A 19,317-nucleotide genomic window follows, 5' to 3' on the forward strand; every position below is an offset into this window, starting at 1 on the left:
GAAACCTTAGAACGTCCAACTTCCCTGCAATGGACACGACAGCCAATGCTAGATCAGGTTGCCCAGGCCCCAGTCCAGCCTTGTCTTGAAAGTCTCCAGGGACAGAATATTCACCACCTCCCTGGGCAACCTGCTCCAGTGCCTCACCACTCTCACAGTCAAAGACTTTTTCCTTATATCTAATCTAAACCTACTCTTTTTAAATTTGAACCATTTCCCCTTGTTCTATTAGAACACACCCTGATAAAGAGTCTGTCCAATTCTTTCCTATAGCTCCCCTTTAGATATGAATAACTGCTACTGGTCAACTCTTCTCCAGACTGAACAGCTTCAGCTCTTTCAACCTGTCCACATAGGAGAGATGTTCCATTCTTTGGATCATTATTGTGGCCCTCCTCCAGACACGCTCCTACAGTCCATGTCTCTCTTGTACTGAGGACTCTGTATCTGGACATAATACTTCCAAGTGAGGCCTCACCAGTGCAGAGTAGAGGGGCAGATTCACCTCCCTTAACCAGCTGGACATACTTATTTTGATGCAGCCCAGGATACATTTGGCCTATTGGGCTGCAAGGACACACTGCTGGCTCATCCAGCTTCCCGTCCACCAGGTCTTTTCTGGTAGGGCTGAACTCAATATTTTAATTCCCCAGCTTGTATTGGTAATGGATATTGCCTTGACCAAGATGCAAGACTTTGCACTTAACTTTGCTGAACTTCATGATGCTCACCTGAGTCCACTGCTCAATCCGGTCTAGATCCTCTTGATGGGATCACACCCCTCTGGTGTGTTGACTGCATCCCACAGCTTGGAGTCATCAGCAAACTTGCTGAGGGTGCACTCAACCCAGCTGTCAACTTCACTGATGAAGATATTGAAGAGTATTGGTCCCAGCACTGACACTCATTACTAATCTTCATACAGATATTGAGCCACTGACCACCACTCTCTGGACTTGACCCTGCAGCCAGTTCTTCAGCCATTGAACAGTCTACCCCCCAAACCTGTATCTTTCCAATTTGGAGAGAAAGATGTTGTGGGGTACCATATCAAAGGCCTTGCTGAAATCCAGATAGATGATATCTGTGGCTTTTCCGTTGTCTGTTGATCATAAAAGGCCACAATTTGGCCAAGCAGGATTTACCACTGGTGAAGCCATGCTGGTTCTCTCTCTGCTTGTTTGTTCTTGCCTCATTGCAATACATCCTCAGAGAGAGATAATCAAACAGATGTTTTTATGTGTTGCATGTAAAATTCTAAGCCAAGATTCTGGATTATCTAACTTCTTTCCAAAAATCAACTTTGAATTTTGAAGACATTTTTTTTCTGAAGCAAGAGCATTCTAGAGATGCAGATAACTTTTTCAGACACAATTTTATTATTTGGTAAAGGATCTGACTTCAGCCGCAAGCCTGCATAAATATTCCAACACATATAAAATACTTTTAGAAGTCTCATTTCTTTATCTCTCATTTGATATCATTCCAGTTTGCTTTCATGAAGCTTAAATATCAAAATGTGTACTAGAAGAGTGAGTGTTCCTCTAAATCTATTTTTCAGACTTGTGCAAAACTTTGCTCCATGTCAAAACCCTGGGACTGTTCCATCATGACTCAGGGAGATTTCAGACTATATATTATAAATAAAAGATGGAGTGAATAAAAATGAGAGATCTGGATTCCTCTCCGTGGGATATCTTCAAACTTGACTGGACACAGCCTCATGCAACCTTTTGTAGCTCACTCTATAAGGATTGAGATGGTGATGGGTGTTCCCCAAAAGTAACAAGCAAGCTCAGCAGATCTGTGATTCTGTGATGTCACCATATTTGCCTGCTAACCCACCTGCCACTTCTCTCTTATTAGACTGTCAAGCAGAATAAACTGTCTATACATTCACTCATATTTTTGTCCTTCAGTGTGATTAAGAAATACAATCTTCTATGACCTCATTAAGTACTTAGAATGAGACTTAGTCCATGAAGAAAAGCTAGAAACAAACAAATGGGACACTTACACTCTGAAAAGAAGTCTCAGTGAAATGATTCTTGATTACAGATTGCTGATTATAAGATCTAAGTGAAAAATGCACTAAAACCTAGAGTGAAGTCAAAAGACATTTCTTGGATGATGCACTGCCTTTAAGATTATGCTGTTGGACCAATGCACAAAATTTTGTAGGATCCAGTGCAACTTCATAACTTTCCTCTTCAGAAAGTCACTCTCAGAGGTGTAAATTTCTGAGTCAGTGCTATACCTTGGCAAAAAAAAAAAAAAAAAAAAAAAAAAAAGCATACAATTTTAAAACAGAAATTGTCATTTTGTTCTTTAGAGAAGCTGAAAAATATTTGTTCCTTAATTCATGAACTGTTATACAATAACACAACTAAAACTGCTGCTTTCAAGTTTAAAATAGCTAGTGATCTCTGGCTATTCAAAATGAACGTAGAAGATTCAGAAGAGGACAAAAGCCTTCAATACCACACAGAATTTCACTGAAGAAATATGTTTTTAAACAAACAGCAACCTCACCATATTGTTAAAAGTTCAAGAGAAAACATTATAGATAAAACAGCAAATGAGTTAACAGACAAGATAATTACAGAGCATTAAGGCCTCAGAACATCTTATTTTTGAGATGTTCAAGTTCTATTTGGAAAAGCTCTTTGGTAACTTCTGTAAATCTAAAAAGAATTATCTTCACATATTGATAATGTGACTAATGATGGTAAAGCTTCAACGGACCCTGTTATAAAACAGTCTATAAAATTGCTGGCCATTATGTATTTCAGCAGCACAAAAAGGAGACTAAAGGGGTGACAGTTCAACAAAATCTCAGTATGCAACAAAAATAGATTTTTCATGCTCTCTGCTTTCAATGTGGAAAGTGACAATACACTCCTAATTTTTCTTAATTAGTTAACATGTATGCAATTCCTTGCACAGTCTGCTCACAGACTACCATTTTGCTGCTGTAGCACTAAAACAGTAATGCTAATTTGACTCAAGCATTGAGAACATGCAAGTTGAGCATACAGTTCTGTGAAATGGAACTGCACAGTGTGATGGGGAGATGAAGAAAAGTAAAAATAGATTTGTGTTGGTAGGTTTAGAGGCAAGCAAAGTGTGTGTAATTTAGTCAAGACATGGACAACTGGACAGTGGAGAGCCAGACATTAATTTCTTAGGGACCAAGGAAGGAAAGAGCCCTCAAGTGGTGGTGCAGGAACAGGGCAGGAAATATCTGAAGTGACATTGCATACTTGCATTGGTTTAGTTTTGAGTTTGCAGAGCTGTCTTGAGATAATCTTGGGTTTATTTCACTGGTCTGTGAAAATGAATGTGGAAAACAACCCTGCCTTTTTTTTAAAGACATCTGCACTACTTGAATAGCTTATGGTACAATTACAATACTGCAATTCTGCCTCCTTTTGAGAAACAAGTAGGATTCTATTTAGGAATACTGCTCTATTTTATTCCATGTATTTTTACTACCAACAAAAAAAAGAAAAGAAAAAAAGAGATAGAGAGAAACTTGTTATTTTGCTTCTATATTTTTTCTTTCCTTAGATTTTTTTTTTATTTATATGTAACTTAAAACTGAAAATAATTAAAAATAAACATAGGTACTTATTTTAGATGTGTGCATTTATATACATGTATAGTAACTATACTAGATAGAAACGTGTATGTATATTTAGAGAATCATTAAAGTTGGATAACACTCTTAAGATCAAGAAGTCCAACTGTCAACCTCGTCAAGACCACCATTAAACCACGTTCTGAAGTGCCATGTCTGCACATTTCTTAAAAACTTCCAGGTACAACAGCTTCACCACTTCCTTGGCTTGTGTATCCCAGTGCTTAACTGCTCTACACATTAAGAAATTTCTCCTAATATCCAGTCTAAACCTCCATTGGTGCAAATTAAAGCCATTGCCTCAATTCTTACCGCTTATTACCTGAGAAAAGAGACAGACACTCTCCTCACTACAACTTGCTTTCAGGTGGCTGTAGAGAGCTATGAGATTTCACTTCAACCTCCTTTTCTTCAGACAAAACCACCCCAGGTCCCTCAGCCACTCCTCATATGTCTTGTTTTCCAGGCCTTCACTGCCTTTCTTGCTCTTCTCTGAATGTATTTGTATCCTTCTAGTGGAGGGCTTACAACTGAACACAGTATTTAAGGTAAGTCTCAGTAGTGGTCTGTACAAGCGGACAATCCCTTCACACATCTGGATGTAGCCCATCACCCTATCCTGTCCAGATTCCTCTGCAGAGCTTCCCTACTCTTAAGCTGATCAACACTCCCCAATTTAGTGTTATCTCCAATCTTACTGAAGATCCACTAGATCCGCTCATGAAGATCATCGATAAACACAGTAAACAAAAATGACCCCAGTGCTGATCCCCAGGGAACACCATTTGTGACTGGCAACTGAAAGATTTAATTCCATTCACAATGACCTTTTGAGTATGGCCATCCAATTACTTACTGCACAAATAAAACAAAAATCAAATGTAGCACTTCTGATGATTGCCTATCTTGCTAAGGATCAAGAATCACAGAATCACAGAATTGTAGTAGTGGGAATGGACCTCTGGAGATCACTTAGTCAACTCCTTGCTAGAGTAGGCTTTTTAGAGTAGTCCGCACAGGGAAGTGTCCTGGCAGGTTTTTTATACCTCTAGAGATGAAGATTCTACAACCTCTCTGAGTAGTGCTGCATAAAAGTTTTTCCTCATGCTCGTATGGAACTTCCTCTGTTCCAGTTAGTTATTGTTCCGTTAGCCCTTTGTCCTTTCACTGGGTATCACTGAAAAGAGCCTGGCTCCATTCACTTGACACCCATTCATTACATATTTATAAGGGTGGATAAGATCATCTTCCAATCTCCTCTAGCCTGGACATTCCCAATCTCTCTCAGGTTGGACATTAGGAAATACTTCTCTGAGAGAGTGGTCAGGTGCTGGAATGGGATGCCCAGGGAAGTAGTGGAGTCATCATCCCTGGAGGTATTCAAGAAACATTTAGATGTTGTACTGAGAAACATGGTTTAGGGAAATACTGGTGATAGGTGCATGATTTGATCGGATGATCTTGGAGGTCTTTTCAAACCTCGATGATTCTATGTCCCTCAGGACACCCAGTTTCTTCTCTGCAGAGCTCCTTTCCAGAATGTCATCCCCGAACCTACATTGACGTATGTAGTTATTGCTTCCGAGCTGTAGGACTATACACTTGCTCCTGATGAGGGTTCCTCTTTATCCAACTCTCCTGCCTGCCCAGGCCTTGCTGAAAGGCAGCACAGCCTTCTGGTGTGCTAGCCATTCCTTCCTGATTTATTTTATCAGCAAATTACTGTTTGTGAAATCAGATCTATCAGTTTTGAAATCACTATGCCCAAGATTGCCTCCAGTTAACAACATATCACCCATAGTACCTTCCCTGCCAAACAGGTCAACTGTGACATCTTCTCTAGTCAGTTCCCTCAACACCTGTTGAAGTTATTCTCCACACATTCCATAATTCTTCTAGTCTGTTTCTACTCTCTGTAATGTATTCCTTGCAGATGTCTGGGAAGTTTAAATCTCCCATGAGAATGAGTCCTAGCAAGCATAACATTTCTCCTCTATAATACTTATAGAGTATTTCATCTCCTTCATCCTGACTGGGTGATATGTAACACACTTCTACTACCATATCTCCATTATTGGCCTGCCCTTGACATCCAGAGATATTTCATATTTTCATCACCATAGCTAATCTCCACACAGACATCTCTTAAGAAGGCCGACCTGCCCCTCTCTCCTGAAGAGCTTGTAACCATTTATAACAGTACTCCAGCCAGGTGAGCTATCCTACTGCATCTCACTGAGGCCTATGGTATCACAGTCCCAAATCTGGACTGAAAGTTCCAGTTCCCCATTTATTTCCTATGCTACATAGATACATACACAAAACACAATATTTCACAGAGCTGGAATGTTTGTGCTTGACAAACCACAATAGGTTTAAAAGTATGGAGAGTAGCACAACCCATGAAATGCTCTTTTTCCTTTCTGTTATTTGGTGCCTGAAATGATAACAAAATTAAAATATGAATGTTTAATAGTATTTTTAAAATGATGAGTGAAGAAGAACAATTCCACAGAGGTCCTTGAAAATGCCTTTGTTTTTATAGTCACATTTGCAAAGGAGATGAGCCTTGTAGATATTTACTGAAAGCTTTGTCTGAGCATGATGAAGCGGTAGTGTTTATTTGTGAATATGAAAAACTTACAGTCAAGGTTACAGCTATAGGCAAAGTAAAGGAAAGAGATGACTTTCTAAGGGTGAAGAAGTAAAATATGGTGAAGCTAAAACTGAAAGGAGTCATGAATATTTAATAATTGGTCAAAGAGAGACAGAAGTTTCCAGAGGGCTGCACATCATGGGTAGGTGATTAACACCACAAGTTAGTAAAAGTGTATTTGCACCAGCATACTGAAGAGAGATTAACAGAAACAATATTTGCTTTGCTCAGGGAGAAGAAACTGTTGACATATTTACAGATGAAAACAATGATATCTCAGACACCAAAAGATGCTACTTACCTGTGTGAATAGCTAAGACAGGCCATACTTCACAGATGTTAGTCAGAACATATAAGAATTAGTCCTAACAAAAATTTGGTCATTTAGAAAAAAAGACTGAGTTGAAGATGGTGCCACATTACAGTGCTGAAAAGCAGAAACATCATTTGTTCTACTGTAATTAAAATGGTGTAAAGAAGGGTTTCCCTCTCAAAGGCTGCAAAAACGGTAGAAAGGAATCCATTAGAATTTCCATGGCAACCATCAACAATCTTCTGTGAAAAAAATGGGGAAAAAAAAAAAAAAAAAAGGAAACAAAATAGAAAATCAAATGAAATTTTAAATAATGATTAAATACAAACTTTGAAGAGTTATTCTATGTCACATACTTCAAAATATTTTCATGTTTGTAGTCTGAAGAAGAAACAGAGACCTGGCAAAGCAGGATTACAGAATAAATAATAAAATGTATGTCTTTTTTTGGGGGGGTGGAAGGAAGAGAGAAAAGAAAAAGATTTGTACAAGCTTATGCAGAAATGATTTTTGCCCACTCTGTTTCTGACATGTAATAGATAAATGTACTCAGAGTTTAAGTCTTCCCCAAATTCCCCCCAACTTCAAGAATTCTTCAACAGTTAGTGATATAATGCTGTGCTTTCTGAAACTTTCTGAAGCTGCTGAATTACATTTATGTGAAGAATAGACTGCTATCCATTTTTACCGCAGTCTGCACTGAAAAGGAGCAGAACCTTCTGTAGGAGTATCTTCCTCTGAAGCACTATCTTCTGTGGGTCACTGTACCTACAGTAACTTATTTCATGCTGTGATTTAATAATAGCAGAATATAAACCAATAAAAAAATGCAAGTTGTTAATGTTCTCACTCAGATGACAGGAGATTGTAATATTCAACAACAGAGGAAGGGGGTAAAAAACTGTAAAATACAGGCTAACAGAATTATGTGGACACTAATTACATCTAATTTTTCCAAAATCACTGCAGCTCAGAAAGCATTTGTTAAGGTCTATATGCTTTATTCAGGTAAGAAGAAATCTTCAGAGAACCATAGGTGAGTTTTCTGGTTTGATCAGAAGCCAGATACAGAATTTTGTACACATTCGTGAAAAGCATTAAGATATGCAAAAATCCCATTTTGTTGATAAGTGGTAGTAGTGGACTTAACACAGATGAATCCTACATATGGATGAGTAACATTTCTTTTTTAAAAAATAGCTCTATGAATTTATCTTTTTGCAAAATCTGCTTACCATCTAGTTCTATCTTCCACTTGCACTTAATCCCTTGTTTCTTGACTTGATCCATGCTGAAATTATTCTGAACATCAGCCTTGCCTGTAGAAAACTGCTCAAAAATTGACTTGCTTTACAGCAACCAGAAGCAATTCTTGTGAGGCTGCAAACCAAGTTTTGCTGGGAATTTGAGAATCATTCACAAACCCTGATTCTATCCAAGTCAAGTGCACCACTTGAAGGAGGTTGAGCATGCATTAGGTATTGAATCAGAAAAAAGTACTTTAATGTTGTGTTGTGAACTAACATTACAAATTCTGTGACATTTCTGGAAAAATGGTTTGGAAAACATGATACACTCTACATGACATATCAAAATATTTGAGTATCTGCAACACAGAAAATATGATGATAAGAAGTGAACAGACACAACACTTTAGAAATGAGAAAGGCCAGTCAAATTAATAACTCACTCTAAGTGTAATTGAAGGTACGTTTTTTGTAGACATTCTGACTATAGACTTTCTGATGGCAGGCCTTCTGATGAAAGTCTTGTTTTAAGGAACTGTGAATCTACAGAATGACTGAGAAATCCTAAAAAAGAAAATATACATTTCTCCCTCTCCTTCCCCAAACCAAGCCCTACAAAAATTGAACACAGGATGACTTGATCTATAGTTTTTAAGCTTAGAAATACCTTCTCAGTGTTTCTGGGATTCACACTTACACTGGGAAATGGAACTAGATGCCACTTTTGAGTAATTCCTTCAAAGGTCTCTGAAGAGCATATCTCTGAAGGGCATACAGACAGAAACGTCAGTAGGTGGAGCTGAGTTTTTCACAGCTGAGAGAGAAGTTTCCCTGCAGAAAGAAGGTGTGTTTGTAGGCACTCAGCTCTTACCAGTCCCTGGCAGATGGTTCCTAAACAAAATATGAGCATGCAAGAATGTGGCTTTTATATCATGGTACCAAAGTGCTCAAGGGAGAAGAAGAAAGAACACAGAACTGACAGTGTTTGTCAGCACAAGCTGTTTGTTTCTTCTTTTTTTTCTTTCAGTTGTGAGGAATGGTATCATTCTGAAGTCTTACACTTAGCTCCAGAGAATTGTGTATGCAACAGTAAAGCATCCTATTATTCATGCTTGGACTAAAGGTGGTGCTAATGTAAATATGTTTGTTTCCATCATCTTCCGCGCTGAGATATCTGAAGTACATCTTTACAGATGACAGTCAGGCTGACAGTTTTTTTTCTTTCATCATTGTTCTGATGAAATAAATATGCAGAGTATCTATTTAAGTGATGTGCTAAAGAGTACATAAGCTTTGTCTCTCAACTTGAAGTTATAGAGGATATATAAGAAGGCTGTGATCAATCTATTGTCTTCATTATTTTATAAAAAAAAAAATCATGAGTATGATTAAAGAAAAGAGTGCACATGCTATAAAAAAACGTGAGAACCACTCATATAAGTTGAATTATAACAATTATCACAAGAATTTACAAAACATGCCTGAACTGCAATTTACTTCCTGTGAGCTGTGTCATAATTACTGTGTTGTTCTTTTTTCCTAGTGTTCTGAATAAGTATTTCAAAGAAACTTCTCTGAAGATGCTCTAACTTGCTACCTTAACACTTGACATTGGCTGAGTGACTGCATTTCTGCTTTTTTTTCTCCCACATTGCAGGCCACAGACCAAATCTTTAATATTCAAGTGAGCAATTTCAGCAGATTCTGCTCTATGAGTGACAGACACTGTAAAATCAGCTCTGCTCAGTGTTCAGTAGGCAACCAGAACATAAGTTGTCTTCTGACATTATACATATCCTGATGCCTTTCCCAGCATCCCAATTTCTACATTTTTCTCCAATGTATCAAAAAGCCCAGAGAGGCTGATTATCATGTATACATTCATCTTTCATAGATTATATGCTGTATGGCCGACTGAATTTTTCAGACATTGAAGGGCCCAAATACATGAGATTTTTTTTGTGTATGCATGTGCCTTTGTTTTAGGTAAAGTAGGAATTATACCTTCCATCCTTTCACATAATCAAACTTAAAAACATATCATTTCAATGAAAGCCAAGTCTTCTAATTCATTACATGATTGCAAGTGCAGAAACCATTGGAAAGCACTGCTGGAAAACACAACACATTACAAATTTTAAAAGCCAATCAGTCAAAGTCATTGAAGATTTCTTTATTGTTCCATGGAAAGAGAAAAATTCTTACCTTAATGCAGAGGAGTGTTCAATCTATGGCTATGAAAAGCAGAAATATGCATAGAATGCTTCTTTATTTCACTGTGCTTGTTACATGCTCAGTTCCTTTGGTTTGAAATCTTCTAATACCTTTTTTGCTCTTCAGTTTCTGAAACAACCAAGAAAGACATTTTATGAGCATCTGGCATGCAGAATCATGTGACAACAGATGATGCTTGAAAGCAGCTCTGAGCAGTTAGATCAGCGCTCAAAAGACTGCGAGGGTGCAGGACTGACCATTCCAACTTCAGAGTGTTATTCATCTGCTTAGGCGTGGGAAACATGGTAAGACACCTTCTATTTGTTTTGCTGAATGCTAATGTGCAGCATTCCATGCAGGACAGGGTTTATGAGGTGCCGATGCATGACTGTAAGACCTACAAGCAATATAACATCACTTACCCAAGGCCTGGCCCAGCTGAGATCACAAGTAATGAAAACTACATAGCTTTGCTAATATTTTTCTTATAGCTATCCTCTTTAAAAGGAAAAACGACACTCCAGAGCAACAGCTCTGTCACAGCCAATGAACACTCTTTCTGATCATCTTTGCCATCTCTTTTAATCATAATAAGTTTTGACTCTTCTTATGAATCCTTCAGAACCACAGGCATCAGCTTCTTTCAGCAGAGTTTCCAGCCAAAACAGATTTCACTAAACATCACAAAGATCAGTAGCTGTACCACATATGGTTCCTTTCAGCCCAGAAGACATAACTTTATTTTTGTTTTGGAGTACACTCCAAGAGTTGCTCACTTTTGAGACGAAACTTATGTTCCACATCTAACTTCAGTACAACTAACAATTACTGAAAGTGTCAGACGGCTCAAAACCACTTTTTGATGCCACTGATTTACCAATTTCAGTTTGTTAAGCTGGTTATTTAGTTTACACAGCCAGCATGTGATTTCTCTCTTACTTCAGAAGTTGTGTAGCTATTTGTTAAATGTATCCCTTTGAATCAAGAACCCTACAGTAACATCCTTATAGCTATTAATCCAAACATGGGCAGGATAAAAACAGAGAACATTTTCTGCACGTCTCTCCATTTCTTCTTCTGCCAGCAAGATGATAGGGCTGGCACTACAAGACACCAGCTGACAGCAGGTGACTCTGGGGGACATGGTCCAGCCAATTCTGTAACACTGATAATACAAAGGCACAGGCCTTATTTAAGCATATGTTAAGTACCCTCTCGATTATTTAGGACCAATCTCAAAAGCAGAGACCTAGCAGAATGTGATCAGCAATGAGGAAGATTTTGGTTAAGGAAATCAAACTTAATAATTCCAAAAACCTTTGTTGTAAGGGCCGGTGTTACACAGGATAACATTTTCTTTCTCTTTTGTTATTTTTATTTCAACAATTGCAAAAGCAGATGGGGAAATGTGTGGAGCTCTTTATTCATTATTGTTCAAAAGCCAGGTTTCCTTCGTAGGACTGCTGTCTTGAAAAAAGTCAATTTAAAATTTGTAAATTAAATTACTCAGAATGATGATGATAAATATCTGAAACTAGGCAGTATTCTCTTAAAACTCTGTTTTATTCATTTTCCTTTTTTTCAGAGTTTTACAAATACTAGCAGATCAAAATCATACATAGTCATACCTGAAAAATTTGGATAAATCTAACTATAGAATTACAGAACTTCCCAGGTTAGAAGAAACCTACAAGAATTACGGAGTCCAACATCTGGCTCCACACAAGGTCAACCTGATTTCCTGGTAACAGATACTTCGTAGCAGCTAGAATTAGCAGAATGAGCAAAGGGTGTTCCCTAAGTTTCAATTTTAATTGGCAAGGTTAACTGCATTCATACAGAAGCTTAATTTATTACCATATTGTTACCTGTGAATACATTTGTGAATGGTTGTGTAAGGCTGAATAGCAGTTAGCAGTGTGCTATAACACTTATGATAAGTGTGATACTATACATTTAGAGTTGAAGATCATTATAAATTCTTTAAGCATAATTCTAGAATTACAGACATTTAGAAACGAAACTAATCTTACTAGATTTATTTCCTGACTGCAATAAAAATACAATCTAATGTTATGTTTTTACACGGAAGGGGTAGATCTTGCTTTGCTACAAATAAACTAACAATGCTGAGGGAAGGCAAAAGTGCTGTCAGGCCAAAAATGAGCATGAGAAAAGCCCCAAGGATAAATTCCTTTATTTAAATGTGGAAGAAAAGCCAAAAATTTTTTAGATCAGTCTTACCTAAGGATTTTTCCAATTTTCATTAAAAAAAAAGAATCATTTGTACAATCAAAAAGATAAAGATTTGAAGGCTTAGTTCTGCAGCTGTGATTTTATTTTCACTTGAAACACAATAATTATTCTACTATGTTGAACTATACTTGTGCTTTAAAGTACACATTTTTGAGTCTTAGTAGGATTGATTTATAGTTTTATTGTGATGCTCTTGTGCGACGTGAGCCCACTGACTGCAATGCCAGCTAGCTCACAGATTTCCATCTAACACTGCAGAGGTCAGGCTCCCTGATGACTGCTAGTGCTTAATTTAACTACTTTGTCTCTCCCCATTTTAATATCAAATCATGGCCTTTACCCTCAAATACAGGACTACCATTCACTTTAATACTGTGAAGGAAATGAAAGCATACCTCTTCTAATTGTTTTATTACTGATTTGACATCTGTGGCCAAACAGTTTCCTGGTACAATAAACATAATATTAAAATGTAACAGAGGAGTAATTGGAAAAAGATCAAATTCATGTTGCAGGGGAAACAGCAGGACTAGGCTGAAAGACTGCATTTAGTTGATCTCTGGAAGGTTCTCAGCTCCTTCTGTGAAGTCAGGACGAGCGCAGACTTATCACACAGGCTGCAAATTACAGCCTCATGAGCCTCCTTCTTCCTGGCCTCCCAGTCCTCTGCCACTCTTCCATGCTGTGAAAAATGGAAAGACTCGAGTGGAACCCCATTGTTTACCTCATTCAGACACACTGAGCTTTTGTTGGCCATACTAAGACTTCTCTTACCTCTCTTCTCATTTCTTCACTGTTTCAGTTGTTCTAATCAATCTATCCTTTACTGTATGAGAAAGAAAAAGAGCAACTCATAAATAAGACTAATATTTATGGAAAACAAAACATATCCTTATTTGAGGGATATTAACATGACAATATTCCCAATATTACCTGATTTTGCTTTGTCTACCTCTCTATCTCTGCTCATAATTTGGCATTTAATATGGCATAATAGAAGGCCTCCTGTGAAAGAACAGGAGGTCACTAGCAATAACGGTAGAAGGTTTTTTTTCCAGTGACTCAAAAAAATCTGATTCATTTTGTGAGAGCTACTGGCATTTGAGCTGGTTAAGAATAGGCAGTGGCGGCAAAGTAGTCTATTGGGCTAGAAGTTTGGCTCAGCTAATGACCCATTCCCTTTAAACATCACAGCTGATAATGGATGACATAAATCAAGTGCTGAGATAATCACTTAAAACCTAGTAGGCCATAGTAGGGTTTCCTCCAACTTAAATTTATGTGGTCTTTTAGTATATGTATATATATATAAAACTTTATTTTTTTTTCTGTTCTGAGCTGTCTCACTGCATTCCTAAAGCCTACATAAATGCTAGCATTTGCCTCAACCCTCAGGCAATGTATATGATCCTCTAAAGACAAATAGCTAAATGTTTTCTTATTTCCACCTTGGTTTGAATTTAAAGTCATTTTATTATTATTATAATGCACAAAGTTTGCACCTAGACTTTTTCCATGACATCCTAACTCTTAGCCTCCATTTGTTAGCTAGTTAGTTTGTTTAAATCCTAATGAGAAACACTGGTGTGCTCATTTTAGAATGCCACAGGCAACATTATTTTTTTCTTTTTTTTTTTTAGTTTTTCTGTCAAATGTCCACTCACTCCCATTACTCTCAGTAGGGCTGAAGTCAACTGGATGGACAAGTTTTCTGTATATTTCTCTAAAACTCATGCTTGCATTCAGTTTGCCATATAAACTAATCTAGTCCAGCTGAAAATTAACAGACTGGAGAAAAAAAAAAGAAAAAGAAAAAAAAAAGAAAAAAGTTAAATATAAGAATTGCCCTGAAAGCTATCCCAACTCCAGTTACAATATTAGCTCAGCAAAATTAATTATAGTCTCATAGGATGGCTTGGGTTGCAAGAGATCTTAACAATCACTCAGTTCCAACCCCCTGCTAGGATTGCCACCCACTAGATTACCAGCACTGGCTGTCATTTTATTTATGGGGAAAAACAGGAGGTATAAACATGGACACTGTCAAATACTCTTATGGGTTAAAAAGTGTGAGGAACAGAAGAGACACTGGAAAATGTATGCTGGGAGTCTAATTCAAAAGCAGAAGTTGTGTAAATAGGATACAGAAACACAAAAAAGACTGGAACAGTAAAAGAGGCAAGACCACAAAAATGTTGCAAAAGGCCAATGGCGTTTAAGAGAATGCAAAAGCAGAGCCTTATCTTAAAATGGCTGGGAATTAATACAACTGTCTTTGAACAACAATAGGAAATACTTTACATGTATTTAAGGCTGAAATTTGGCCTTTAAAAGTTACATTACTTTTGGGATCATACTCACAGACAATATCTGCAAAAGTACACAGCAATTGCACAAGCATAGCCTTTCTTAATGTTTTAAAGATTTCTAACACAGACTTTTTGTGTGGAAGCAGACTAGTTATTTTCACTTGGCTAGGCTGGTTGAAATCAGTACCAGTGCTGCAGTTGGACTTGGTTTTGAAAGCATTTTCCAACCTAAATGATCCTCTGACTCTATGAAATCTATCATAATAAAAACTAGCATTCAGAAGAAGTCAGCTGTTTCTTTCATCTCCTTTTTCTCTGCAGTTTGTGACATTCTGCTACTCATATGGAAGAGGAGATATTACTGTTAAATTAATATTCTCCTAGAGCAGACACATTCTGGCTGGTTAACATGTCAAGAAAAACATGATGATGCACTTCATGTTGCTAACTGTTTCTTCCTACATTAGCTTTTCAAATGTAAAAAAAGATAAAAATTTTCTAGCAGCACCAGGACTAATGAAGTTTCCTACCTCATGTTTCTGGAAGTCTCATGCTCCCCCTGCCACTAGTTATTTTCACTTCACTAAACTGGTATTTTTCTTTTTTTTTTACATCGGCTCCCATGAATGCTGCTACAAGGGTAAAGAGAAGTCTGGTGTGCTACACAAACCTGCAATGTCACTGGAGCCTCATGGCTACTGGCCTTGCCAAACATTAAGGATCGGGACTCAGTTTCCCCTCGTTTATCTTGGTGAGGAAAAGAATGGAAGATGTATATCAGATTTCCAAGGCTGACAGTCACTATCAATCTACATCTTTAATGGGTTCCCCACTCTGTCATTTGACAGACAGGTGCTTATCCTGGATACTGTGGCAGTATTATTTTGTCCAATATAAAATAGATATTGAATATTTTTCTTGTATGCTTCTGGTGACAGACCCTCTTTGTCCTTAGGGATTGTTTTCCTTGGTTAAAGCTGCACAATGCTATGGAAGTTTCATTCTGAAGGCTTGACAGTTTTATGTTTATTTTGCTTCAGACTGATATAAGAACTCCAGTTTTCTCATATTTGAAGATCCACTCGTAAATGTCAGAACAGCTTTATTAGAAGTCCCATGAGGAGGCTCTGTGACACTTCTGAGCTGGCTCCCCTGTTCTCCCTTTATTGTTCCAACAACTAGAAATTAGAATATGATTGCTGGGTAGCAGACACTGTCTGTACAGATGTATTCACACAAACATATCTTAGAATATTCAGGCTGACATATTATGTGTTCAAAACTTCTGTACATTTTGGATCTCAGGCGCAAGGTAGATTTAGTTGAGCAGTGGAGGATGCTAAAAGAACAGCACCTTCCCTAAATTAGTATACAGCTGCTCCCACACTGACCATGTAACTGACCAGCCCTAGATTAGCTTCCAGATATTTTCCTCCTCTGGTTGTATTTATTCGTTATCGCTCTTAAGTGCTGCTCAGCCCCTGCCTTGCTACCACTCAGGCTTTGTTGCCCTTGTCAGAATGTTTTCAAAGGAAGTGTAAATGTGTGCCAATAAGGCCAGGGAGCACTGGAGAAAGTCAGTGCCTGGTAGGCTACCTTCTGTAATGGGCAACTGCACTTGTTCTGGCCAAAAAGCACTTGCTTCCTCCTGACGCAGAAAAAGAAGCAAGCAAATGCTAGAACCTCAGGCTCTGCCTTTAACTCTTTTATCTTCAGGAGAAGCAATTCCTAGGCTCTTCTTAAAAGTTCTTTGTAAAAGAACCAGAACTCCTACACTGATTACACAAAACTGTGAAGGCTAGTTTTTCCTTATGTCTAATTTAGTTCTTTCCCCATCTCCATACTACTTATGAGATTTCCAGAGCTCACCCCATATCTTTATCTTGTCTGTACACATAGAGTCCTTGTCTAATAAAAAAGGTGTCATATTATGTAGTCACTTTTCAGGTAGGGTTGTACATTAATTATTAGTATAAAGTGAAATTTTATTTGGTGTGCAGTAAAAAAATTATACTTTGAAATTAACTATGGTGCTAAGTAAACTAAGCTTGGAGACTTAATCAAGAGGGCCAACACCAGTGATATTACTTTTTATATTTTTATTAAATCTATTTGAACCTTGACAAGGAAAACGCAATATAAATTGAGTGAAGAATCCAATAGAATAACAGTGATTTTGCATCACGTATTAAAATAGAAAATGTGGAAAAAATTATTTTCAGCTGAAAGTAGCTGAAGACGAATAATCCCGAGATCTCTAAGGAACTGACACACAGACCTCTCCAGAAGAGAGAAAGGGAAAAAGTGTGAACTAATTATAATGGAAACATTTTATGAAAACTTGTAAAGTTTGTATTGCTGTAAACACAACACTTTATATTTTTAAGAAAACACATACCAACATTAACATATATTTTTTACAGTGCTTACATTCAAGAATCCCATACCTAACTATTTCCATTAACTACTCTCTCAACTTAAGAAAGTATATAAACCCTTATACTAAAGCCGTCTGAAAGCGCTCTCCTGGCTCTGAGGGTTTGCAGACAGAGAAGTACATACAATCATGAGTATGTGTCCTAAACGTCAAAGAGAGTTTGATGTTTTATGAATATAAATGACAATAGAATTAGCTTTGATGCTTATTCTTTTGAAATTCTCTACCAAAGAACAGATTGAAAGAATATTACATTTGTGAAGTTATGCTTAGAATTCCAGAAATGCCATGATTAAACTTTCATTTGAAACACATAACTGTCTCTATAGTTCACTCATTGTGTTGCAGTTTTTACATATAAAATGTGTGGCTGAGGATACTGGGACATCCCATGCTTAATCTTTGCACACCACCATAAAGCCTTCCTTTGCTGTACATCTCAATAGCAAGATGCAGAGAGGCATCCTGCAAGGAGAGGTAACACATAGCAAAATGGTATCATGTAACAAAAGAGCCAAGGTGTAACAAGATACAGTTCGTACAGATGTGTTAAGTGTAAGAAATATTTTATGATATGATAGTTTATTCTTTGAATTTCTACCTACTACAATATTATCTGCTAATATGTTTAATATTGATAAGCATCAGATGTACAGCTGCTAAGACAACTTATCACTTAATAGTTTTCTTTTAGGTATTAATTTAGGAAATATTATTTCCTTCCTCTTATAGTCCTCTTCAATCTTATTTGCAGAAATGTACCTTCATGATGTTCCTTCTACCCCTTCCCACAGTTCTGCTCTCAGAGACTCAAAGAATGACTATTACCAGGGGGAATCATTCAAGAGTCTTGTGGCTCTGATGGTCTGCACTATGGATTTATCAGGAGAAAAAGTTGCACAGGAGAAAACACATGCACAGGCTACCTCCAGAGAGTTGTATGTGTTTCAGCCTTCAAATGGGACTTCGAGTCCATCCCACACCAACTAAATCTTCCTATAAGTTGTATGGACACTCTCCAATATACAAGTCAGGACCACAGATTTAGTTATGTTTTCAGTCAAATTCCTTCTCTTCCATCTATAGTGAATCAATGCAGGCAATTTTATAGAGCTTTTAGAATGCATGCTAAAATTGCTTATTGTCTCTCTGCAGCTATTTAACATCAACTTGCACGTGGTACTCTTTGAATGGACACAGAGATAGTAAAAGTGCCCGATCTCTGACAGTATAAAGCTCAGGGCAAAATTCTGACATGAAATATCTGCTTTAAAGCAATATAAAGTTGTGATACCTATCAAGTTACAGAAGTCAAATATTCCTATTGTAGTTCAGAATATGAGGATGCAAATTTCTTGTTCTTCTAATGGCTCAGTGTGTGATTCTGGATAAAATCTTTATACCTGATGCTTCCGTTCTCCAGTTGTCAAAAACAATATTTATCCTCCAAGTTCTGAAGTGCAATAGGAATCTACGATTCACAACAGATTTAAGAAAATACCTCAGCTGGCACATAGCAGTTAATGCTCAGCAAAAAGGAACAGGACCTGAAACTTATGTTTATGTTTAGAAAACAACAGCTCAATGAATTTAGTAATATAAAAGTTTTAGGGAATTATCTGCTAAATTACCACACTTAGGGTTATAATTTATTTTTTCATTTGTCTGTGCTTGATATCATGAATTGATAAGTGCAGGCATCCTGTTATTCTTCGGAAAGCAGAAACATGTGGTTAATACTGCAAAAAAAAAACTTTTTCCAACACTACATAGTTTATTCATAATCATGTTAACATGAGCATCAATCACTAGTTCATAATCTTCATTATTTCAGCCATTTTCATCAATCATTAATTCAGAAGAGGGTTTTTTTTTTTCAGTTATTTCTTCTAAGCAAAGAATAAAATTACATTCTAATAAGAGGACTACAATTAATATTGTATATCTTCATCTAAAAAAAAAAATCCTGTATGAGTAATCAAATGCTTACATTAATTCTAAGCACATTATTTCCTTATTTAAGTAATTTAGTTATTTCAAGTAATTCCTAAGCATAATGAATTGAAAGGCCTTTAAATTACCTTTTTTAAAATAAATTATCTTTTTTTTACTCATTCCATAAAATCTTCAAGATTCAAATGTTCAAAGTTAATTTTTATATTCCACAGGCATCTTTTGATAAGTCTCATTAGAAAGGAAAAAAAAAAAAAAAAAAAGACCACCAGAAACTAATAACATTTAAATT

At 36.9% G+C, this 19,317-nt stretch overlaps 1 protein-coding gene across 1 annotated transcript in view; it reads right to left on the reverse strand.

The window, feature by feature from the left end:
* Positions 1-7,025: 7,025 nt before the first annotated feature.
* Positions 7,026-19,317, reverse strand: part of LOC116240139 (uncharacterized) — a 31,316-nt gene continuing 19,024 nt past the window's right edge. Inside the window, exons 4-7 of the mRNA XM_090131890.1 lie at positions 13,101-13,152; positions 12,722-13,008; positions 10,062-10,199; positions 7,026-8,687 (exon numbers count right to left, since the gene is read on the reverse strand). Of these exons, the coding sequence (XP_089988016.1) occupies positions 13,150-13,152 (3 nt within the window). The 3' untranslated portion in view covers positions 7,026-8,687; positions 10,062-10,199; positions 12,722-13,008; positions 13,101-13,149. The remainder of the gene's footprint in view (positions 8,688-10,061; positions 10,200-12,721; positions 13,009-13,100; positions 13,153-19,317) is intronic.

Source organism: Phasianus colchicus, chromosome Z, assembly GCF_987193195.1.
Source record: "Phasianus colchicus chromosome Z, bPhaCol1.hap1.1, whole genome shotgun sequence".
Taxonomy (NCBI): Eukaryota; Metazoa; Chordata; class Aves; order Galliformes; family Phasianidae; genus Phasianus; species Phasianus colchicus.